Source organism: Siniperca chuatsi, linkage group LG10 (assembly GCF_020085105.1).
Source record: "Siniperca chuatsi isolate FFG_IHB_CAS linkage group LG10, ASM2008510v1, whole genome shotgun sequence".
Classification (NCBI taxonomy): Eukaryota; Metazoa; Chordata; class Actinopteri; order Centrarchiformes; family Sinipercidae; genus Siniperca; species Siniperca chuatsi.
Window position 1 is genome coordinate 6591828 of NC_058051.1, and position 26514 is coordinate 6618341.

Sequence of the window (26514 nt, forward strand, 5' to 3'; positions counted from 1 at the left end):
GGATGAAACACTTCATTCCTCTATATAGGTTCTATAAAACCTTGTCAGCTTTCCTCACACAATTTTCATTTCCTAAAAAAAAGTGGGAGTTTATTGATCAGAGGGCAACTAAGACAGGTTGCATTACTCTTTAAATTTAACTATAGATACTTACATTTTTGCACTGTTCTTGTATTGTACTGACATCACTGAACCTAAAAACAAGTTTCCACTTCTCATCATAACTACTGTGCAATATGGAGTACGACTGGTTGAGAACACAATTCTGAACAAATGTCTCATTTTACATCATTATCATTTAACAGAAGACAAATCTCACAACTTTCAACTTTTCTGTCAACTGAATCCTTATCTTTGTATTTTGCAACATTAATTTAACAAAGAGAAAAAATGTAGAGGCAGGGTTGACAAGGTGAATGTTCACACAAGAATCAGTCTTAGCAGAAGAAACATGGTTTCTGTTTGAGCTTCTCTGAACATGTCCAAGTGTTATTAGTCAAGTCAGGATTGGATACTTATAACCAAACTGAGCTCATGCGGCCCCAACTGGCTGGATAAAAAATACTATTATAATTGAAAGAAGACGGACAGTCGACACAGATTTATGAGCCACCAGAGACTGTTGTGGATCATTTTGATTAATCTTTTCAAGGATACCACCTGGCCTTCTGGCAACAAGGGCAGATGAGCTGGAAGCATTACAGCAAAGAGGAGAGACAAATGGATTCAACCAACCCTTGCTGCCCTGAAACAGTTTCCCTTGGAAGTAGCTGTAAAGAAGAGTGTGGTTTATGGGCGCTCCATTGCATGGTAAATGGACCGCATTTATATAATGCCTTTATCCTGAGAGCATTGCAATATACAGTTCAGTGTTTTTGTCAAGAGGCTTTGACATTGTCCAATTGTCTCTACAATTGTTCCTGTCAGATACTAACTAGCCAGCTGGCCAACAAAGAAACCCTTATGATGGGCTTCAAAATGCATCAGAGAGATATGTTCTTAAGACATTATTCTACCTTTTTAGAAGAAAATTACATGACATTATGCATTATTTCAACCAACAACAACATATTAAGTTATTCTCTTTTTACCATGACAAATAGAAACAGAAAACGTTTGGGTCGGCCTCAAAAGAAGCCAACCAGTGCTTACTGATTAAATAATGTGTCCCATAACACAACAGTCATTATGTTTAAATTTCATATACTGTATATCACTGTAATGTCTCTTTCACTGAACTACTGAATTAAAGAGTAAAATATGTAGTCAGGCTGAGACATCAGACAAAACAGGTCATTCATTGTAGTGAGAAACAACTACCAATATCCCTGATGAATGCCACTGGGATGTAGCCTGGCACAAAACTTGGCACATTCCAGCCAACAAATTCTTTGATTAACTGTTATAGTGACGGCCGTGAAGGAGCAGGGGCACACAGTTCTTTCCTTTATTAAAAGGTATATCAGCACATTATTGTAGTTTGACCTTTGTATGTGTCGTGTTAAATGTCAGCACACATAATGGGGCATCAAAAATCTTCCCTGGTTCATATACAGCGCAACAGGGTAATGACAAAAAAAGAGGGGGAGAGGGCTAAATGTACAGAGAGACAAAAAGCGCAGATGTGAAACAAAACTGATGCCAACAGACACAGCTGGAGAGTGACAAAGAAAACCTTTAGATAACTGAAAAGAATCTGAGATAATATTATATGGCTGACATTACACTTAGAAATTGAATCTTTTTTCCCTTGACCAAGTTCTTGTCACTCTGTGAATTCAATTTTAAATGTATGTGTACAACTCACACTGGCATATAGCTAAATAATACTTTGACCATAACAGAAAGCACAGTTGCACATTTGTGCCCCAGTTAAATTGCAGCGTGTTTCAAAAGTTAATAGACAATTTGTTTTAAACACCAGTAAAAAACAATTTGTATGATGTTAGATTTTTTTCGTATTTTAACATAATTCTACATTTAATAACCTGTTAGTAATCTCTTCTGCAGACAGCAAAAGGATTAGGCTATATAGTATCAATATCAATCAATATATCAAATGTGGACGGACACTGGTCTGAACTTGTAGTCCAAACAGACAATAACTCAAAACGTCTACATGTTTTTCAGTCAATGAGAGCCAACCGAAGCCTTGCTTTTGATTCGTTAATACCATTAATCAATCCCCTCTGCCTGGTTTAGATGCTAGAGCCCAGAAAGTACTGACTCTACAAAGTGCTGCATCATCAATATCATCAAAGACTGATGTGAATCCTGAACTCACCAGAGCATCTATGAGTACCTCAGCACCCTCCTCGCTCTCGTGGAGTGTGTCGATATCTGTCAGCTCCTGCAGCAAGTCCACCACTGCTATGGCGACATGTGGTTCAGGCTAAGGACAATAAGCTTGTGTTAAAGAGTACTCCACCGATTCAGCATTGCACTCCTATAACACAGTCAGATTCATGAGGGACCATAAAAAAAAGATCAAAATCGATGCAGCATTCTTCTTCCTTGACACCTACATTATCCACAATGCAACTTGACCATCAACAGTTCTGTCGGAGATACGGGTGTGTTATCCTATAGTGGCTAATGTAGCCTAGAGCCTCTAGCCTAAAGCAGAGATGAGGGGGTCCAAAGGTCTGGTATACTCACTTCTTTTTAACTACACACCCCTAGATTTTTCTTTAATTTTTAAATTTAGTCTTTTGTAATTTTAATCTAGTCCAACCAATGCTGACTCAAGTGACATCACTTGAGGACATTTATCAGACTTCACAAAGCTCCCTCTGCACCCACAAAAGGTTTTATACAACTATTCACAAAGTTTTGTTGTAGTACTAGTACTACAATAGTAGTAGTGAATTGTTGGGAGCTGCATCTCAAGTCTCACTGTCCTTGGATTTGGTGTGCTTGTAGGTGGGTTTGACTCAAAATAAAACTATAGAGGCCATGTTCATCATAATGAAGGAACGTGTCACCCAGTGCAAAGGTGTGGCTCATTGTTTTTAATAGTTTTTGGAGCTCTATGGCACAGAGGAACAAGCTATATCAGGCTTTGACTACACAGGCAATACTTGTTAGTAGGATCAATACATTGTTGGTTTTGTTCTTTTCATGGGATTTGTTGACAAGAAGAAAAATACAGAATATCACCAGACTTATTTAAAGACCAATGTTAAATGCCAAATTCTATATACCGGATGAATGGATCAAATTGGACAAACAGCCTGAATCAATCTATAAGTGAAAGGATATCAGTGTTTTCATGACTGAGGAGGCCCAGCAGTGAGTGGACGGCATTAAGCTCCACCAGCAGGTGGTAGAGGTCTGGCATTGTGGCAATCACATGCATTTCCTGGATAATGTCGTTCAGATCCAGCTCAGACTCCATGAACCTGGTTTAAGGAGCAAGAAATTTTGGTTAGCATGTTAGCATTCTATGTTACCATTAATCTCAAAGTGCAGTAGAGGAATTCGGTTACTAGTTATAGAGATATCCTGTCATCAACTCAAGTGCTAGACTGCTGTCTTTTTCTGTCTATTTCATTTTGGTGATAGTGAGGCACACAGTATAAATTTACTAGAAAATGGGTTTAAGCATTTGAAAAAAACTGCAATAAGCTTTGGTAAGTTCACGTGAAATTTGGCTTTATTCACATACACTATGTCACACTATGTTATTAAAATTAATTTTAATGAAATCCTCATATATGACCAAGAGAGCAAAACATTGTGAACTGTCAGTAACTGGCTTACTTCTCTGGGTTGTCCGGAAACTTAATCCTCAGTTCCTGATTTTTGTAGGACCTTTTCTCAAAGGTCAGGATCATTTTCTTCACTGAACTCTCATCCACCGGCTCTGCCTGTTTCATTAGTACAGAAGTAAGCGAGGAAAAGATTAAAAAGGGAAGATAGAGAGAACGAAAAAAAGCTTTTTGTTGAGGCAACTGCTGCAATAACAACAAGGAGACATCAGGGTCACCCTAATTATGTGAGTGGAGCAGAGTAGCTAGAAGTTTTCTACAATCAGGGGGAATGTGAGTACATTGCACTGGAAAGGGAATGTGTTTGACCTCCTGCTGGCTTAAAAGCCTGTAAAAGTTGGACAGATAATGACAGGTTAGGAAATTACAATTGTCTGACACTATGGAACAGTGCAGCACTTTTCTCGGAGTAGCTCTTGACACAGTGAATACTTGAAAAGGCTGCAGTGTCTGATAAAAAGAACAGGATAATAGACGTGCAGTTTTCTAATGCACTAGATATATGGCAATATTGGTACTGACAATAGGTTCTTTTTTCCAGAAACAATCACACTTTCCTGGTCCAGACATTTCTCAAGGATTTTTTTTTCTACATCCATGGCCTTTTCCCTGTGCTAGTGTTGTATGTAGTACTTCAGGTCTGGACTCAACTTGAAACTTGCAACAAGTGAACACAGATGACTAAATTAGGCTCAGGCCTAAATAATCCACTTTGAATTTGAACTTGGGCTGTGATCACATTAGTCTTTGACTACACTCAAATTGCGTACCTGATATGTATTAAATCTTGGTCACAGATTCTAATATTGATCACTTGGAATTTTTCTTGCATTTGCATTTTTGTGACAACACTGGTGTACCTACACACACCTAATAGGCCCTCTTCATTATGCACCTACAAACAGATACTCAAAATTGTTAAAATACTGTACATGTAGATAAACAGTACACACACACCTACAGTAACAATGCACTTGAGGTTCTCACACACACACACACACACACACACACATACAGAGTACAACGTAAGAGTAACAGAAAAATTACTGCAATGTTGCAACACATCCTGTATTTTCACTGAGCTATGGACACTTAGGGTTTAGACTAACCTCAGACCTCCAGAGATAAGAGATAAGCAACACCTTTGCCATGCCATCTCTACCCTGCAAACTACTCTGACTTTTGGAACATTCAGCGCATCATACTAAGCTCGCATTTGTTCTTATAAGAGGAATGGTAGGGTGTGAATGATGGGTGATGAGTCTCCAAGTGCTGACAACTCAACCTAAAAGTTATCATATTCCTACATCACTCTGCAGAAAAGTAGCCCAGTGTTGCATGGAATCTAAAGATATGGTGATATTTGCTCACTAATGATTTTCCATTTTTCTGTCTGAGGTGGACAATGTCAACAAAACCAACAATGAAACAATAGCAACAACACTTGCAAATATATAATAAAACTGGTTGTAATACTATAACTGCTATTTATGGAAGACAGCAATAAGTGTCTTGCTGAGACATAATCTAAATGTAAATAAATCAGAGTGGGTGCACATGTTAATTTTTTGTGAGTTGACAGTGACAAGTTATTCCTGTAACTCTTTGTGCATTTTAATGGTAAAATACACTGTTTACAACTATGAATAAGAGAGTAAACATGATCCTTTGGAGAAAAACAAATGTAACAATTCTGTAATAATTATATAAATATTTTCACCTACCTCAGGTTCATCTTCATCCTGGTCCATCAATTTCTCCAAGATCTTCTTCTTGTCCCCTGTCAGCTCCTCAGTCTCCCTCATTTCCCCCCCTCCTTCAAGTCCTACTCCTCCTGATGCTTCCCGGTATCTGGCCAACTCCCTGGCACCCAGCCCTTTCTGCTGCTTCCCTCCTCTGGAGTCCTCCTCTCCTCCCGCAGCACCTCCATCCTCCTCTCTGGGACGTTTTGCTCCTCTATCAGGCTGCAAGATTAAAGGAAATGGTGAAATGTAATGATGTACACAATAATTTGGTCTGTTTAGAGAGAGAAAAAAGGATGTTGTATGGTCTTGAAATGACTATGGTGTTGCTCGCATGTTGCTACTTTGAGAAAATGACAACTTTTAAAACAAGCTGCAACGAGCAGTTTGAACTAATGTAAAAAAAAAGTGAGATTTTATTGAAATAAAATGTTATTTAGAGGGTCACTCGTGTGCCGATTTGCTAAAGAATACTAGCGATTGGTAAAATGCATTTCTTCATATGATAAGTGTGTACGTCAAGAACAATAATCACAAACTACATCAATTACGAGAATCTTTATTGACCATTGGCATACAAGAAGGGAGACACAATCGAATATGGCATATACGAAACAATGCCCCCCAAGCCAGTGTACCAAGGCATAAGTGTTTGTCTAAATGCTTCTGTGTGTAAAACTAGTTTAGGCAATGTTAGCTAGTATAAGGGTAAATTAGTATCGTAGCCTCCCTCCTCATTCACTGCAGCCGCATAGCTAGTAACCTGTTCAGCTAGCACGCTAACTGCTAATGTTATTTATTGATAAACAAGGACTAGTTAGGTTGGTCTCCCGTCATGTAGCGCTACATGCTAAGGTTACGTTAACTTAATGCAATTCACTGGCGGTTAACTATCTAACGTAAACAGACAAAACAAAGTAAATAACGAGACTAAACTATAGCCTGTTCGCCAACGTTCATCAGTAGCTAACTGCTACCAGTGCTTTTGCATGCAATCCAATGAATGAGATAAGGTTAACGTTAGCCAAGTTAGAGTTCCCTAAATCGACAAGCAGAATAAAATATCTAACGTTACCTGATAGCTCAGGAGCTCCCCAACATCCATTTCTCAAGGTTAAAAACCTAAACGTAAAAATGTTTTGTTCAAGATAAGGAAATAAATGAGAACGTATACTTCATCAATTTTTAATCTGGCTAACAACAAGCTTCCGACATACTCATGCTTGCCGTGAAACGTTTTACGGCAAGCATAAGTTTGTCGTACCAAGATACTGTCGTAAACATATGACATGTTACAACTCATGCATGCTACAACCATTATTATTTAACTTAACTTCTTTATGTAAAGCTTGAAAAAACGGTAATCCACTTAAGAACATTACCCCCCACATGTCTACAATTTAATAAAATGTCTCTATTTTGTTTAAAGCTTATATGCACAGAGGTGCTTCAATCAAGATTGCAAATCTGATTTACTAAACCTGAAATATTTGTGATCAAATAAAAATGTGTTAATTCAGGCTTTCTAGTGAGGTAGACTGAATAAAGATTTTCCAGTCCAGCTTTGCCTCAGAGTATAACAGCTGTCACAATTCAGGTCTGTGACTCAAAGAGACACACAAGTATGGACAATAACAAAGCACACATTTATTTACAACAATAATTCAATGTTACACAAACCACGAGTCAGTGGGTCAAGTCACTATAGCAGGTAGAATAGATGTGCCCAGATGCTTCTCAAGTCACTAATGATTCCTGACAAACACAAAGAGCAGGAAGAGATTCATACTTTTTGTGACACGTGTGTATATATTCACAAGTATATTGTCTGATAGCCTTGTAGGCTTAAGGGTTTGTAAAACAAAAAAGAATAAATTAACAATATAATATAATTATAGCTGTGTAATAAATATCACTTTTGTGAAGTTTATAATGTTCTGTTTTTGTTGACACTGTGTCAGAGAGAGGTGTTGATTAAATGCTTTGATTATTTTTGAGGCCATTGTTTGTTGGGATGTTGTATTGAATTGTGTTATACAGTACAGTACAGGTGTTTAATGTTATTTTGTCCACTCCCTGTATTGGTCAACACTTACAGCTCTACAATACCATGTTTCAGATATTATGCTGTCACATTGTCTCTGTAAATGGACCTATTATGCAGGCATGTTTCTATCTATTTTCATACGTTTTTATGTGTCTGCAATTTAAATAAATCCTATTGTCACACAGCATGTTGTTCTCAAAGTAATTCAACCTGACAAAATATGTTTTTCCCGCAAGAGAACCTTTTCATCAGCTCATTCGCCAGTAAACCTGAACCCTGAAGTATATCCCCATAACGATACAAGTAAAATTAGACATGACTGTTTCCTCATCAGACCTCGCACATGAAATCCTGGTCTTAAGAGTTCAATTTTGCTGTATTCACACCAGGAGAGCTTTATAAGCCAAGCTGGTTTATTGTTCCAGACAGGCAGAAAATCACCTTTTCAGTGAGCATCATTGGGAAATGTATGAGTGGTGCATGGTGTAGAAGCCTCCATTGCCACTCCAGTCTCTGGCCAGTGATCTGTGACAGTAGAGCAATAGAAACAACATTTAAAAGGAAGGCCACTGCCAAGCAGTCAAGCTTGACATCCCAGCAAGCACGAGGGAAAAAGCACTTGATCAAAAGAAATTTAGAGAAACAGGGTGAAAGAGAATAAAAGGGAGCAAGAGGGGTGAAAGAGACATTTATATGGAAATCCCAAGGCTAGAGACAGAGAGGCAGCTTCAGATGAATGCAAAGCCATGATTGGGCAAACTAGAGAGAACTGCTTTTTGATGAGGTTGACAACTGAACTTGGGTTAAAAATAATAAGCTTGAGTATTTCTACATCCATCCATCCATCCATTTTCTACCGCTTGGTCCCCGTTAGGGGGTCGCGGGTGACTGGAGCCTATCCCAGTGACTTCGGGCCTTAGGCAGGGCACACCCTGGACAGTGGCCAACTCGTCGCAGGGCGAACACAGACACAGACAAGGACAGACAACCATTCACTCACACATTCATTCAATACGGGCAATTTAGAGTTATCAATTAACCTACACATGCATGTCTTTGGACGGTGGGAGGAAGCCGGAGAACCCGGAGAGAACCCACGGTAACACGGGGAGGACATGCAGACTCCGGGAATTGAACCCACGAACCCACGATCTCCTTATTGGGAGGCAGGAGCTGTAGCCGCTCTGCCACCGTGCACCCCAGTATTTCTACAGACACCCTTAATTTTGTGAATCTCATATTTAGTATACTAATGCTCTGTGCATACTTAACAAAGTATATTGGATCAGATCAGACCAATATTTCCAAAATTATATATTGATGCTAAAAATTAGTCTTGATGGTGAGTTATCACAAGATGATGTGTATTAATCACAAGTTTTGTGTAAGCCACCAGGCTTATAATTAAATGTTTAGTGTTGCTTACAGATACAGATTACATGTTCATCTGATGTGGACAAGCGTGGATAGTAAAAGACAGTGAGTGAAGTGAAATATCAATCTGTGCTTTAAATGTTCAATACATCTATTTTTCTAAGCAATCAATCAAAAGCAAGGTTATACAGAATGTTATATGTTTATATATAAACATGTCAAATACAATAAACCATCATCCTAGAAATCAACTAATTCTGAATTTACTCCTCTGCTGCAGCTGCTTTGAAGCCCCCATTATTACAAATCCTTTTTGTTCTACAAAATGATTAACACATTCCACAATCCCTGAAGGAACCGAAAGCTTTTCATACACAACTGTCTGCTTAATGACATCGCCTCATCATTTCCCTGCAGAATTATTCTGGGGTGACGCTGTAGGATCATTGCCACAGAATCATACCCCATTTCCTCTGAAACAGAACAATACAATTTTACACAAGCTGTGAGGGCTGATTGCATTAAATCACATGAGGTCAGTGTGATTGTATCATGCTGCGGAGGCCAACATAAGTGTGCTCAAAATTCAGAGCGGCAATGCTCATCATTAAGAGAGAGGGAGAGAGAGAGAGAGAGAGAGAGAGATGATGAGGACCGATTGCCCTTATCATTTTCCCTAGCTAAGTCAAGTGGCGCAATCAAATGATTTTCTCTCCTCATAGATATGATTCGAGTTATGCATCCCATCAGCAAAGTCCTTCAAAGCACCTCCCCCAAATGCATTACATGCCCATTCACCACCAAGACCTCACACCTTTACTTTCTGCCTCACCACATAAAGGACATATTATTTCCTGCAGTGAAAGTTCCTACACTTAGAGTAACACACTGGCATTGAATGCAAATCATGTGTTACAGATTCATCTAATATGAAAGTAATTCATATACTGGGCTGTTCACTTAGGGGACACATCAATTCAGGGGTGAACTGAACTTGCAGAAATATTATCCCAAACACTAGATCCAATGTAAGGGAAAAGAGGCACATCAATTCTGTGGAAAATGCTGAGGTTATCCTAATTAGGTTTATGTTAAATTTCACACAAAAAGAAGCCGGATGTGGTATATATCTTAGAATATGAGAAGGATTGCTTCCAAACACAGTATCCTAGCAATTTTTAAACCAAATAACACTCCAAGACAGAGCTTTGTTTACCTAAAGGACCGCATACAAAAACAGAAGAGGAGCAATCTTATGTACGCCATCCAATACAGTGAGGAGTGTACAGATGACAAGACTGACTGTAAACACAGTTACCAGCCAGAAAACACAGTTTTGGTGACCAAATGTACACATTACAGAGGCTGTTATGTCAAACTAAAAAAACCCTCTCTGAACAGAGGAGGGGGGTTGATACACCATCTGTTTGCTGTTAACAGCAGTTTACTGCTGCACTAACATCAGTCTCTTGGAAGGGATTGATGTTAGTGTAGCAGGTCCACCCACTGTTAAATGAATTACTTCCTCATTTAACAGGGGGTGGACCTGCTTGACTGGGAGGCGCGTCAAATGTCAAAACCTTAGTGGTTAGATTTGCATTAATTTTAGCTCTACAACACCAATTGTAGAGCTAGGTTGAGGATACAATGTTTAATGAAGTTTGCTGATGTACATCTCTGAGGTATGGCGTCTCTGGTGTGCCAGTTGTAGTCATGTGACAAGTTCAGTGATAAGTTGATTGATATATACATTTAAAAGTATTTTTATTAAGTGATTAATTGAATCAACATTTTTTTTTTTTGCACTTAACCTTTATTTCCATATGCAATCATATAGAAGTGAACATACAAGCATGATACATAAATAATACAACAAATGTAAGCATCGCATTGACCTATCCTATTCCGGTTCTGTTCGTAGAGGCATCACGAATGTTCTCCATCCACCAATCAAGACCATGCAGTATATCTACCCAGCTCTTCTCACCAGCCTTCGCCAGATTGTCCGTTTACACTAATGGTACAACAAGCTTGTATTGTAGAAAGTTTTCTTACATGTTTCCACAACTACTCCTCTGCCTCCTTGTGTTCAGGTTCACTCCTCAAACCAACACCTGCCTCCGATCTACCCACCGGCTCTTCAGAAGCTTCTCACCACAGGTTCATGATCCTCTGCCTAAGTTTATATAGCACATTTCAGCAACAAGGCAATTCAAAGTGCTTCACACGAAACATCAAAAGCATTGCAACAAAGTGCAAAAGAAACACACCACAAAACGACATTTAAATACAATTTAAGTCATTGAAGAGCCAAGAGAATAGAAAATAAAAACAAGCTAAAATACAAACTAAAATAGAATAAGATATTGTATAAAATACAATACATCAGTGGTGGTGTCACAGTCTGTCATGTTCTCTCCAGCCACTCCCCTTCACTCTGCACTCCCTCACCTGTATATTAATTCCCAGCACCTGTCACCCATCACACACCTGAACGTAATCAACCACTCTACTCCTCCATAAATTCCAACTCCTCACCTCAGTCAGTGTCCGGTCTCGTTAGTATGAAGGACAGAGCTTCTACTTCTGCCTCCCATACTCCACGGACTCACCCACGACGCTTCGTCAAAACTACCGCTACTCTGAAGCCCGAACCCAGATCCCGACTCCAGAAATCTCCAGTTCCCCTTGTGTGTCGCTCCAGCTCCGGTTCCAGTGTGTGTCGCTCCAGTTCCCGTTCCCGTGTTCCTCTGTTCAACTCCAGAACTCTTCTGCCATCAGCGAAATAAGGGACGGTATCATTAACCCCTCTCATTCATTCATATTACCTTTGTGTATTAATAAACTCACTCAGTCTCTTCACCGTTGTCTCCGGTTGTTCTGTCCGTAACAGGTGGCAATTTGAGACTTAATAAGCAAAAACTCAAAGTTTTTTGCCTTGTGTACACAATCTATAAATCTGTGCCCAGGCCTCTGAAGCCATAAGCATAACAGAGCCACCCATTTTCCCAATGGACACAGATTCACCACCGGTCTTGATTAACTGAAATAATTCTCCGTTTTAACCTGAAAAATTGAGAGCAACATACATTCACCCTCACTCTTGACCTTGGGTTTAGATATAACATTTTCACCCAATCTATGAATTTCGGATGAAACCCCTTCTTATGGTTGAGATAGACCCAGTCCACTCTGTCAAAAACCTTTTGCGCATCTAAACTTAGTATCACAGATGTCTGATGTTTCATTTTTGCACATGACATAATGTTAAGGACACACACGATGTTATTTGCTCCCTGTCTGCCTGGTATGAACCCTGTTTGATCAGGTGGTATCAACTGTGTTATAACCTTTTGGATTCTCTTTATTAGAATAGCACTATGTATCTTTTGGTTGACTCATTACATAGAGGACTTATTGGCCTATATCCTTCACACTTAGTGGGGTCTTTCCCTTCCTTACAAATTATAGAAATTATGGCTTCTGCCCATCCAATCGTGCATAATTATATACCATGGCCAGAATCAGGGAGAACTCCTCCTCATAACACTTTCAGAATTCTCACGGAATCCCATCAGTCCCCGGGGAATTGTTATCCTTTAATTTTTTAATAACTTCCTTTATTTTACACTCTTCTATACATGTTGTCATATTTATTAGCATAAATACTAACTAACTAACAGTATGTGACAAAGAGATATACAGTAAATAATGTTAGCAGTTTTTACCTGAGGAAAATGGCAGCAGGATGTTCACAACATGGCGGCGTAAATGTCACCCAAAATTCAACACGGCGTGACGTCAACTTCACATTCCCTATACAGTATTTAGTTAGTAGTAGTTAGTAGTAGTTAGTTAGTAGTTTAGTTAGTTAGTTTCTTATTTGTTTCTTATTTTGGTTACCCCTGTCTGTGATACCTCCGAAAAGATTTGTAGGACTGCACTGCTGGGATACTGCTCCATGCATAAAAGATATTTTGCGGAACAAAACAATGAACAAATACTAAAACTTGGCAGGAAAAAAAGGATACTTCCTACCTAACCGATCCAGTTGGACACCCAGAGCCAATTAGTGTGCCAGCTCCTTGTGCAAAGGTGAAGAGATGTGACTAGATCTCTCCTGGGTTAGCCCACTACAGTTTTTGTGTGGTTCCTTAAATTATTTTTTTAAATCTGTGAAACAGGTGGAAAAAGAAAGTTCTGCCAGGTGAAAAAAAAAGTTTTGTCAGTTACTTTTTTTCATCTGTGAAAACAAAAAAAGCTTTGGCAGGTGAATACATTTTTTGTTTCAGGATAGTGTTTGTTGTTGTTGTAATACTAATTTTGGCCACAAGAGGCTGAAGTGCACGAGGAAAATTACCTTTTTTTTCATTGTGCTAACACAATGCAATTGACAAAAAACTATAACTAATGGATAGATTAGTTATAGTCTGGTAACATGGTGCTTTCCTGATAAGAACAAACAAGAACAAGCTCATGCCTATTTTCTATTAAATGCTTTCAAGGAAGCCAGCAAGTGTTTCCTCTCCACTGTCTGGTACACAAATCTGACACAGATAGGGGCTGGAGGCTGCTGCCTGGCCTGCTATAACATAGTAGAGATACAAAGAAAAAAAAGGTAGAGAGAGGGAAAATGGTAAGAGGCAGGACACACACTAGACTTAGGAGATAAATGTGTGTAGGAACAGTGTAGGAGGAGAGAAAAGGAGGGAGGGAGAATAAGAGATAGAGGAAGTGGAGAGTGGCAGGTAGAGATAGAGGAGGGGAAAGCAAATTAATTTTATCTTCATTATGAATATGATGGCTGCGGTGTGCTGTGGTAGTGGACCACTCCTTTGGGTGATAGCAGACCAATGGTAGCTGATAGGAGCAGCCTGCACACACAAAAAGGTGTACACACACACATACACACACACACACACGCACACACACACACACACACACACACACGCACACATACAAACTGTTCTCGGCGGGGTGGAAAAACCTCTGAAACAGAATTTAGAACAAGATATGATACAAAAACTCCCAATGAAACTGATACTGATGAAATGTTTTAGGTGGATTAGTAGTTCCTTAAAGGCATGAAAATTAATTAAATTAATGAATCTGCTCAGCCCCGTGTATAGTAAGTGGAAATCCAATTTAAGTCACACAGCCACCAAACGCAGGGAGTTTCTATTTCAATTGCATCGTAAGAATATTTATGGTCTTGAAGAGCTTGGAATTTACAAATGAATAGCTGACACAATGGTACAATGCCGTCATGTAGACAAAACAAAAACGGAGGTTTGAGCCATCATGTTTATTGCTGTGTGTTTGTTTATTTGCCATTGGAATATTAGATATGCTTTTAGCTGCAAACAGACAATATGACATTGTCATGTTGATAGACACAGATGTTACAATTCAGTGGAACAACTTGCTAAAAGCACTTTTTGTTTGCTATCACTGACATGCTTTCTGTAATCTGCCATCAACGAATAAGGAACATAGGATTTTTTTTGTTTGTTTTTTGTGGAGTTTTCCTTCTGATCTGAAAGGATCTCTAAGGATAGAGCTCTTTGAGGCCACTTTGTGATTTGTGATTTTGAGCTATATAAAGAAAAGTGTCTTGACTTGACGTGGGTCAATCAATCACTGTGTAATTGGGATAATTATACTTTGAGTTAACTGCCATTGTTGCCTATAATGTGTAGCCCCTTCAGTTATAAACATACCTGATCACAAAGTGTGCAGAGTTGTACTATAGTACTCATTAAGGTGGGCCCTGTTATCTTGTGGAGGAATGGTGTTCATCCCTCTAATAGAGTTCCACAGACTTGGTAAGGAGCACTGAAGCTGTTCTGGAGGCTTGTGGTGGCCTGACTCCATACAAAGACACTTCATGTTGGTTTTCTTTTCATTTGCAACCCATCTGTATATAGTTATACAATAAAGTGTTGAGAAAAATAAAATTTGGTCCTGATGATGGCACTAGATGAAACATTTAAGCGGCTATAATCAATATTTTTATAATAACAATGTATTAAATGATAATATGAATAATAATAATAATTTATAATAATAATTTATTTGTACTTTTCTAGACCCAAAGCGCCAATGAGTGATAATGAACCTACAGAGAATTGTCACCAGAATCTGCTGCTCCACTTGGCTTTATGGACCTTTATAACAAGTTCAGCTCATTGTTTAGCTGTCCAGCTCACAGCTTTACTGTTTTGGTTCACTCTCACTGCTCTCACTGAGTCACTTTTGTACACAGCTGTTTTCAGCAAAAAAGCTCTAAAAACCCATTGTATACAACCTGTTCAGCACCAAACAGCAGACAGACACAGTTAGCCACTAGCTGGTGAACATAGTGGTGCATTTAGCAGCTAAAGAGCCAGATATTTTTCTCAGGAAGTTGGCAAAGACCAAAAACAGAGCTAAAAGCTCAACTTGGTTGAGTTTAGGAGATTTCACTCCATTGATTAAAGCAACACCCCCTAGTTTTATTAATTTCCATCAACCCAGGCTATCTGGTCGTGGAGGCAGAGTAGCCATTATTCACAAAAATCATGTAAAATGTTCCCCCATCTTTTCACACCATGGCACCATGGCACTTTTCACACCATTGAATCACTGTGTTTTCTAATAAATGGTAAGGCTCCATTGCTCTGTGTCCTAGTCTACAGACCTCCTAAACTGAACCAAGATTTCATCCAGGAATTCTCTGATCTTCTGTCTCTCATTATGCCTTGATACGACAAAATTTTAATACTTGATTTAATACGTGATTTTAACATCCATGTTGGCCTCCATCAGTGTGTTGCCCTTCACATGCGCTTGTCACTGATTTTATGCAGCTCATTGAGTCTTTTAACCTTACTCAATCTGTAAATGAACCTACTCATGTAAAGGGCCATACTCTTGACCTTATACTCTCACTTGGCTTGCCCATAAATAATCCTGAGACAAAGGATATGTGTGTCTGACCATAAGGCAATTGTATTTGATGCTCCACTGCTTCCTTCTTTTTGAAAACCATCCTCTCCACACAGTTTGCGCATCTTTAACGCAACCTCTGCAACCAAATTCTCTGAAGTTTTCCTGGCAATTCACAGTGATATATCTGTCATGTCATCCCACAAGGACACTGATGAGCTAGTCACCCATTTTGACAAAACCTGTTTGAACGTACTTGATTCTATAGCTCCTCTCAAAAATAGATGAAAATCTCAAGCTGTTCCATGGCTCAGTGATACAACTCAGGCCTTGCTAAGAGAATGTAGAAAAGTTTAGCGTAAATGCATGGCGAATAAATTACAGATCTTCCATGATGTCTTGAGAAATCGAATGCTTATACATCAGAAATTGGTTAAGGATGCAAGAGCTGCTTTTTTGTCAGACCTCATATATAAAAATGGTCACAACTCTAAGGTTCTGTTCCGAACCATTGTTTCTGACATTAGCCGCTCACCCACATCCACAGCCTTGAAGCCTCCAAAAAGAAGTGTGAGGAATTCTTAGTCTATTTTCCTCAGAAGGTCAATAATATAAGAGGCCAGATTTCTCCAAATGACATGAACTCCTCTGTTGTGCTGGGAAATTCAGCTGTTTTAAATAGATTTCAACTGATTTCTTTATTGTTTTTAAAGGATATTGTGTGGTCTTCTACTTGCTGCTCTGATGTTGTTTGTTGTCTATGACACAGAAGGTCCTAGCCTTCTGTCTATTGTCAACAGTTCTCTGGCCACAGGGATTTTTCCATCTAGTTTTAAGCATGCAGTAGTACAGCCATCTTAAAAAGCCCAGCCTTGATGCATCTGCTCTCATTAATTTTAGACCCATTTCTAAACTGCCTTTTTTATCAAAAGTTTTAGAAAAAAATATTTTTACCCAATTATTATCTTATCTGAATCACAATAAAATTCTTGAAAAATTCCAGTCAGGTTTTAGAGCATTACACAGCACAGCCCTTGTCAAAGTAGCAAACGACCTCCTCCTCACAGGAGAATGCTCAGTCTTAATCCTTTCAGACCTGTGTTCAGATTTTGATATCGTAGATTATGCTATTTTAAATTGGGCACCTCAAACAGTGGGTAGGTATCTCAGGCCTAGCACTGAGCTGGCTCAAATCGTGTTTGTCAAACAGGACTCTCTGTCACTATAGGCAAGTCAACGTCATCTATAGCAGACATCACCTGTGGGGTACCACAGGGCTCATTTCTTGGCCCCATCCTCTTCTCCCTCTACATGCTTCCACTAGGTCAAATAATTTGAAAGCACAATGTTTCTTTTCATAGCTATGCTAATGACACACAATTATATTTACCCTTAAGACATAATGATCCCAACTACTTCAATACCCTGAGAAACTATCTCAAGGACATTAAATGTAGATGTCAAATAGCTTTCTTCATTTGAATGAAAGCAAAACTAAAATACTCTAATTTGGGCAGCACAACACAAGAACTATTGTCTTATAAGATCTAGGTGACTTATAATAAGGTTTTTCATAATGTAAAACCTGTGGCCAGAAACTTAGGAGTGAATTTTGACAGTGACCTGACTTTCGAGGAGCAGGTAAAGAGAGTTGTGCAGTCCTACTTCCTTCAACTCAGAAATGTATAAAAAATCAAGTAATTTTTATCTCGTGCTGATTTAGAGAGGGTAATCAATGCTTTTTATTTCAACTCATCTAGACTATTGCAACTTTCTCTATACCTGCATCAGACAAAAATCTATCTGACATCTCCAGCTTGTTCAGAATGCTGCAGCTCGAATTTTAACTGCCACTAAACCATATTACCCCAGTATTAGCACAACTGCACTGGCTACCAGTAAAGTTTAGAATTGATTGGAAAGGTCTAGCCCCTAGTTATATTGCTGACGTTTTTAACTCTCTATGAGCCGGAACGCAGCCTGAGATCTTCGGGCCACAATCCAGAGTCAAAGCTAAAGGTGACTGCGCTTTCTCTATTAGGGCGCCTGTACTTTGGAATGGCCTGCTTGAGTAAATTAGGCTAGCAAAATCGGTTTTATCTTTTAAATCCCTTCTGAAAACACATGTATATAAACTGGCTTTTATGTGAACTTGTATGTATAATTTTTGATCTGTTCTTAACAGTATCTCTGTTTATTGGTGTATTTTTAGCTGTATCTGTTCACCTTATATATTACCTTTGTTTTTATTCTGTATTGCTACTGTTTTGGGTTTTACTGAATGTAAAGGACTTTGTAAACTTTGTTTTTAGAAAAGTGCTATACAAATAAAGTTATTAAGAGAGTGAATAACATAACTGCTGTATGCGTGAATAAACCACTGTTTGAGAACAAGTTTGCCATATCAACTTGAAAGGTGATGTCAATGTTGTGTTCACAATTGTTTCTGCTGCCCCTAAGTCGCCATAAATCAGTTATTGCAGGTTTAAGGGTCACTTAAGTTATTACAATTCATTATGTGTGGGATATGAATGCCTGTACCAATGTTCATGGCAATCCATCTAATCCATCAGTGGACTGAGCAATCAACCAAATGACATTTCCATCCCTGGACAGGATAAAATGGTAGAGATAATGGATTGATAAATGTAAATATTCAACAATTGCTCAAATTGCACATACTCATACTGTAAATACTAGAGACCAGTCAATAATTCATAGAAAACACACACAGATACTCCTAAAATTACTCCCACAATTTTACTCATTATTTGTCACACACAACCATCCTTTCAAAATCCCTGCATTCACTCAGTACTCCACTCTTAAAGGAGTGGAGTTTTCTTTTAAACAAAAGTTTTATTTACATTCAGTGTTATTCACCACAATACATTGTGTGTATCCTCTAACAAATCAGTCGATTGCAAAACTCAGGGAACCTTTAAGAGGTAAGCTCTAGTCATAAGTGATGCTTGGAAATCAAATGTGTCATCCCACATTTTTAATTAATTATTCACAAAACTGAAGAAATCCCTTTTGGATTTAATCCCATTACTGCTTCTTAGCGCTCACACACAGAATCAAGTTCCTGAAGCTTTGCTTGTCCTGAATGACATTTGCACACAAACACATACACGTGAAAATTCACATGCATATACAATTGCATGGGTGGACACATAAAGTTGTACACACCACTTGTTCCCATTCAGATTCTCTTCATCTTTCCCTCACAGACATCATCAAATTCCCACAATACAGATATCTTATAGCAGGATTAGCTGTTCAGAAAATTTTGCAATACACGTTAGTGCCCTACAACATTAAATCTAAGATTCAGGTCCAAACATTAATTTCTGCCAGTTAGAGAAAAAAGATAGCATACTTTGTTTGAGCGTGTGTAAAGAGAAACTCTAACACTATTCTATCCAACTTAGTCCAGGGACAATTTACACAAGTCCTTCCGTAAATGTGCTTGAATAATTTGGGAAATCTTCATTGCCAATGCAGGTTAGATACAAGATAAATGATGAGACAAGTTCAAAAGTATCATAGCACAGTCAAGTACTACAGAGAACAATTTAGAGCAACACACCATATAAAAAATATAAACTTTGAACTAATAAAAAGACAAATGTCTATCAAGTCATATTTAGCTGAATTCTGACTCACAGCATGTGTCAGCTTTAAAAGAAGCGACCAAAAGAGATCCAAGGAGGACTTATAGTTGATGCCTGCAAGACTACAATAGCATTATTGTGCTCAGTTGTAAATTGTTGCATGAATTGGTTTTATCAATTAGGAGGACATTGCATAAATCCTTGGTTTAAAGTGGGACCATACTTTTACCATTTGAGCTCCTACACTATGGAATTGCTTCCATCACTGTCAGATCAGCTGAATCTGTACCAAATTTTAAAAAAAAATTTTAAAAACCCACTTGTATAGGCTGGCGTTTTTATAAATTTGCTGCTTGAAATTCTTGTTGGTTTCATTTGTCTTTTAATTTTGTTTTTTGTTTGTTATATTGCTTTTTATTAAGTATTTTATAAATTGTAGTTTTCACTTGCTGTTTTATAGCGTGTACTATTATGCATTTCTGAATACTATTATGCATTGCTGTGTTTGTTATATTGCTTTTATTGTTGATTATCTCTTTTTGTTTTGCAAATTGTATTTTACTTGCTGTTTTCATGCTATGTACTATTATGCATTTTTTTTATTAACTGTGAAGCACTTTGAAACTGCTGTTTTGAAAAGTGATATATGAACAAAGCTTACTTATTTGGTGGCTTACCTTAACCTTAAAGGAATAGTGCGGGAAATATGCTTATTCCCTTTCTTGCCGAGAGTTAGATGAGAAGATTGATACCGTTCTCATGTTTGTACACTAGATATGAAGCTAGAGGCAGCAGGCGATTAGTTGAACTTTGCATAAAGGCAAGTTTATTTGTATAGCACATTTCAACAACAAAGTAATTCAAAGTGCTTTACATAAACATAAAAGCAACATAGGGCAGTATAAAAATACATTTAAAAATGCTTAAAAAGAGTTAAACAGAAAATAAAAAGATAAATCAGGAGAGTAAAAATTACAGTGCAGTGTAAGAAATGAATCATTATTTGATTTAATAAAAGGCAGCAGCAAACAGAAAAGTCTTCAGCCTTGATTTAAAAGAACAGAGTTGCAGCGAACCTACAGTTTTCTGGGAGTTTGTTCCAAATATGTGGTGCATAAAAACTAAACGCTGCTTCTCCATGTTTAGTTTTGACTCTGGTCAAAGGGAGCAGGCAAAGTTCAAAATCCAGAATCCAGACACAGTACAAGGGAGACAAAGAATAATTCCAGCCGAACGCAGAAACAGAAACAACTGCCTGGCCACTTGACAATGGCACAAAGCACCACGCACATGATAGGGACAAACACATGACAGGAACACAATGATCCGACAATGAACAAAGGAAAAGACCTGGACTAAATACCCTAACGGAGATGAGACAACAAGACACAGGTGCAAACAATCAAGGAGGGGCCAACAATCAAAGCTGGAGGGAAAGCAAACAAAGACAGGAAGTAAAACCACAAGGCACACAAGGGGAGGAGAATACTGCATAATAAAACAGGAAATATGGCAAAACCTCAAACTATAACAAAACCATTCAGTGCTTTATAAACCAACTGAAGTATTTTGAAATCAGTTCTTTGACAGACAGGAAGCCAGTGTAAAGACCTCAGAAATGGAGTGATGTGATCCACTTTCTTGGTCTTAATGAGGATGCGTGCAGCAGCGTTTTGAATCAGTTGCAGCTGTCTGATTGATTTTTTAGGGAGACCTGTGAAAACACTGTTACAGTAGTAGAGTCGACTGACGATAAATGCATGGACAAGTTTTTCTAAATCCTGCTGAGACATAAATCCTTTAATCCTGGATATATTCTTAAGGCTGCAAGCAGCGGGAAACAGCTAGCCTGGCCCTACCTACCAGCACTTCTAAATTTTTACTATTAATATTTTCTGTTTGTATATGGATTATATGGATTTTTTAAAGCCAAGCAAGCTGTTTCCCTCTGCTTCAGTCTGCATGCTAAGCTAAGCTAATCACCTGCTCTAGTTTCATGTTCAGCATACAAACATGTGAGTGGTAACAATATTCTCATCTAATGTCTGCAAGAAAATGTATATGTTTTCCAAACCATTACATCTGTAAACCCAGCCCTTACCTCAACCTAACCAAACCTAAACTAACCCAAATGGGAGGTGACACCAAATGACACATTTCTGTGTTTCTTTCCCCTTCACTATCTATGTATTATGAGTTAATAGAAGTGTGGGTTGGGTTAATGGAAACAGATGTGAGAGGTCAGTATGAACACTGAGCTAACCGTCGGGAGATTTACAGTAAGTGTGCTTGCACTAGAGTGAGAAAAACACAGTGTTTGGGTATTTCTAATCCACCTTGAAGGCGTAACCACAACAGGGATTAGAACATGCTCCAGGCACACTGAAGTGCCTTGCTCCAGGACACTGCATTGGCAGATGTGGAGGAAGCAGAGTGCTCGCCATTCAGTCCCCCTCACCCTCCACTAGAGTTTTGAACTATTAGTAAACATGTAGCATGTAATCATGTTACGATATTCAGCTTTTGGACACAAGCTTTACAACTTATCGACACTACTATTATCAGGATATTACTGCACCAGCATGTGTAAATGCATATCTCTGGGCAAGGTGTGTGTGCATGTGCAGGATGGCACCTCCCCTTTCCAGCCACTTTGAGGTGGCCTAAATACTTAATGTAAAGCAACTCCAATCCATATAAAGCCAACTAAAGACAGAAATAAAACAAATAAAACTTCCAACAGGCGCCTCAGATTGTAAAATACTTGTCAAAAATGGGATAGTTGTGGGTGAACAACAAGCAAGATGAGATGTTTACTGTCAGTTTTGAAGGACGTAAAGGACACAATCTGCATTTAGGCGAGGGAAAGAGAAATCCAATTTCACTGTGTATACCGCAGTCGCATTTTAATGTCAGACGTAAATTTACTCCAGCTGAATCATATCCAGAAGCAAACTGGATGTGAGATGAATGTTAAAGGGGCTATAAGTAAAACTGTTACTGCCTCCTACCTCAAAATGACCGTAATATATCTGCAGAGCTTTGATAAAGGCCTCTGCTTTAAGTAGCAAGCTTATTTGTCTCTTTTGTGACAATTTGACTTTAGTGTTTTGTGACAATTACAGGCCAATGTAGCTCAAGGCAACAGGAGATGGGGTCAAAAACTTGCGCAACAGTTCAACTGATTACTTCTTGCGGTTTATACTTTTGTAGGTGACAATACAGACCATTTAAGGTCAAAGGCTACCTAATGCCCCTTAACTCCAGGTGTAAGGAGAGTCAGTGTCTGTCTGTATGTCATTCTGTCAGTCCGTCTCTCTGTCCATGTAATCCCTACCTACAGTCCTCTGCAGTAGCGAGCCACAGGCGGTTGGCCTCTTTCTGTATGAGTCTGATCCCCACCGCCTGTGAAGTCAAATGTTGACAGAGAATCACGAACCACATCAGAATACTAAAGAGGCCAGAGAGTGCCTTTATGAGAAAGAGAGAAGGAGATAAAGAGAGCAGGAGAGCATGTGTGTGTGTACATGCCTGTGTGTATTTGTGAATATTCTTGTTCTCATATTGCTGCACTGTAAAAATGACAAGCTTGGCAAGGGCTTGTATTTTGTAGCAAGAATTATAACTCTTACTTCAGGGTATTTTTGTGCAACTATAATGCTGCTCATTCTCTTGAATTCAACTAGTTTCACTTCAAATGACCTCTTTCAGGGAATAATCATAAAGTCTCCAAACAAAAAAACTCTGAGACAGTTTCTCTTTTTTGAAGGAAATGTCCTGAAACAATTCACATTATGCTGGGAGTCTGGAGTGGAGTAAGCTGACTGAAACTATCTTAAAATGAGGTGGATAAGCTTTGATAGCAAATAAAATCTTTTGCCAACCTTGTCATTTTTTGGAGTGCATGCCTATTATTCTTTTATGTCAGAGTGTATGCTCGTGTGAAGAAAGAGAATAGGAGAGTAAAGGAGATAAAAATAGAGATAAAAGGCTAGTGTTGACTATAGCGGCTGGTCTGCACGGCTCTGTGGTTTCTGAAGGGTGTCTTGGCCTCTCATGCAAATGAGCTTGCATCTTATCAGCTCTCCACGACACCCAAGTCCAAATAACAAATACTTGGCCATAGTGGTCAGGTGCGCTTGATTTGGTCTGTCAAGAAACCTCTAGAATGAAAAGCACTAAGCTGTAGTCGCAATGAGAATCAGGCTTAATGAAGCGTGTGTAATCTCGACTGAAGAGATGTAATCTTTGTGCATAAAGATTCAGCATATATCAACAGTATTTCTCAGCAGTGTCACAGAGTTTCGTTTAATAGTCTGGTGTAAATTTAATGAACCACTAAGTGAAAGCTGCAATATGAACATGTGAATAACTAACAGCACAGCATTTGACCAATTGTTTATATGTCTATGTTGTTCCATCTGTAAATCTGATAATGATGAAAAGCTAATTATGCACACATGCACATCTGCTCTGCTGTAATTGCTCCATTCATATTTATGGAGCATACTTTTTTTTATAAAATAAAGGGAATTTGTTGTTGTCTATTTTGAATATAAAAAATGGTGATAATTAGATTTTAAAATACAGTTGTCAGCACAACACTTTGCAGTTTAATTATGTACTGTTTTTTAAGTTACTTAGAGAGACTCTGGTGTAGAGTATAATCAGGAGCTCACTTGCAATTTAAGCTGTGCTTGTCACAAGAGGACCTAGTTTACTGTAAACTATAGTGATCAGCATGTTTTTGCAGAGAAAACACAACAAAGTTGTGCTTGGAGTTGTGCATTCAACTGGAGGGAACCTGATTTGCACCTTCAAAAAATAAATCTCTTTGTTTGAGCACCACCACCACCAACAACAACAGCAATAACAACAAAGATTTTCTTCAAATCCAGTAGTGGTGGCCACAGACTTCATGGGACAGGGGCAGAAAGGGTTAGAGTTCATTTTACTGCAAAGATCACACCACCTTAGGACACCTGCTAAACAGAAAGTGATCCATATGGTCCAATGAACCTTCATGAAATGGCCCAGAGAAATAAACAACAAAAAGCAAAACTTATTACAGACAGTAATATTTTATCATAACAGGGGGCCTTCAAGAGATCTCTGCCTGCCACAAGCAGGTTCTGGAATCCATCCAGGAGCAAATTCAGTGGCTCTCCATTTCCGGCCAGACTCCGACAGCAGCATCCCCAGTCCATTCTTCACCGGCAGCTGAACCCCTGCTTTCCCCTCCGGGTTCCTGGTGCAGGTCAGTCCAGTGCTCCCTCATTTTCGAGCTCCAGCCTTCCTCCTACCCTTCAGAGCGATCCTGGGTGGTGTACATAATTTCTCAGCTCAATGGCCTGTTCAACTTGGTTCAAGGAGGGAGATCAGTGACCGACTACTGCATCGAGTTCTGGGCAGTGGCAGCAGAAAGTGGAATGCTTCCTCTCTCTATGAGCCTTTTTATCATGGACTGTCTAATGTCATTAAAGATGCATTGGCGGCTCGGGAGCCACCCTCCATCCTGGATTCCCTCATCACCCTCGCCATCCGCATCGATGGGCAATGAATGCCAGCACTCTCGACCACCTCGTATGTACCCACAGAACCCACAGAACAGTTCCGGTCTGCCTGGGCATGTCAGGTAACCATCACGAGACATTCACATGAGGAGATCCTACCACCCACCCAAGGAGTTTGTTGCCACCTGCCAGGTCTGCTCCCAGCAGGCCCCCACCATTCTTCTACAACCTCTGCCTGTTCACCATCAACCCTGGTCGCACCTCTCCCTGGACTTTGTCACTGCATTTCCCTCATCTGATTGAATCACAGTCATTCTTACCGTTGTTGACCAGTTTTCCAAATCTGTTCACTTCATTCCCCTGCCTAAATTCGCCTCTGTCAAAGAAACCACTGAACTCATAAACGAGAACTTTCATCTTAACCCTGAGTGTCTGTGTGTCATGCTTCTGGGTTCACGCTTGCCATTTCTCTGAGCTCTTAAAACAGTTACCTGTCTGATGCAAAGTGATGATCACAGATGTGTGTCATGTAAAATTGAAAAAACATCTCAATAGGGACATTTTTATCTGCAGTGTGGACATAGAGCTTTCATTCTTAGTTGGTCTTATGAAGACACTTATGTCTTGTTTTATTCTTGCCTTTTAAGTAACATATTTTGCATTATCTTACATTACATGTCCTCTTTGTTATACTTTCTATGTTCTGTCTTCCTACTGCTGTCATCCCTTATCCCCATGGCAATCATTTAACCTTAACCTTATCTTGAGAGCATAGATTGTTTTGCCGGTGTTACTGCTATTAAAACACCTACGTGAGGACACTAAGTCAATGTCAGTGTCGTTTTCGGTGTGAGAGGATGTTATGTTTCCTTTCCCAGGCGCCTTTTTTCCTGTGACATTATCCAAATTCAGTTTGTTTACTAACAGAAAAAGCGTGGGTTTGAAAATGACTTAGTCATTGCTCTGCCCTGCTGATGAAGTGAGCAGATTGGAAATGGGAAGGTTAATGAGATTTTCACAAAGTGTCCGTCTAGCGGTTTGAACTCAGATTAAATTGACACACTCTGATTAAAATTAATTGACCTGTGAAATGAGTGTGTCCCTCCACAGTTAAGGATTGATGGATATCGCAGAGGGGTCGAGAGGGAAGAAGACAGTGATAGAAAAACAGGAAAATTAACTTAGTTTGGATGGAAGTAAAGGAGAGATATGGTAAGAGACAAGTTATAAACTTTACTAATGATTAAACAGGAGAGCGCTCTGGCATACAGTACTGTGCATGATGTACCATGATTCTTGTCATTTGGTATCTTTTTTTGTCTTTTATCTTAAACCTCCTAGACAAGATTTTAAGTAACAAGACTAAGAGTCTGGAGCCATGCTAGTGGCTCCGTGAGGCTGTAATTAGGCACAGCATTGGTTTGAGCTAAATGCTAACATTATCACGCTAAATTGATCACAATGACAATGCTAACCTGCTGATGGGTGTTTTTTTAAGACTTTGTTTTGGCATTTCTGCTTTAT

At 39.0% G+C, this 26514-nt stretch overlaps 1 protein-coding gene across 1 annotated transcript in view; it reads right to left on the reverse strand.

The window, feature by feature from the left end:
* The window catches only part of ctnnbl1 (catenin, beta like 1), a 56788-nt gene extending 50023 nt beyond the window's left edge, over positions 1-6765 (reverse strand). Inside the window, exons 1-5 of the mRNA XM_044211296.1 lie at positions 6588-6765; positions 5495-5734; positions 3763-3869; positions 3262-3401; positions 2285-2382 (exon numbers count right to left, since the gene is read on the reverse strand). Of these exons, the coding sequence (XP_044067231.1) occupies positions 2285-2382; positions 3262-3401; positions 3763-3869; positions 5495-5734; positions 6588-6617 (615 nt within the window). The 5' untranslated portion in view covers positions 6618-6765. The remainder of the gene's footprint in view (positions 1-2284; positions 2383-3261; positions 3402-3762; positions 3870-5494; positions 5735-6587) is intronic.
* Positions 6766-26514: the final 19749 nt, after the last annotated feature.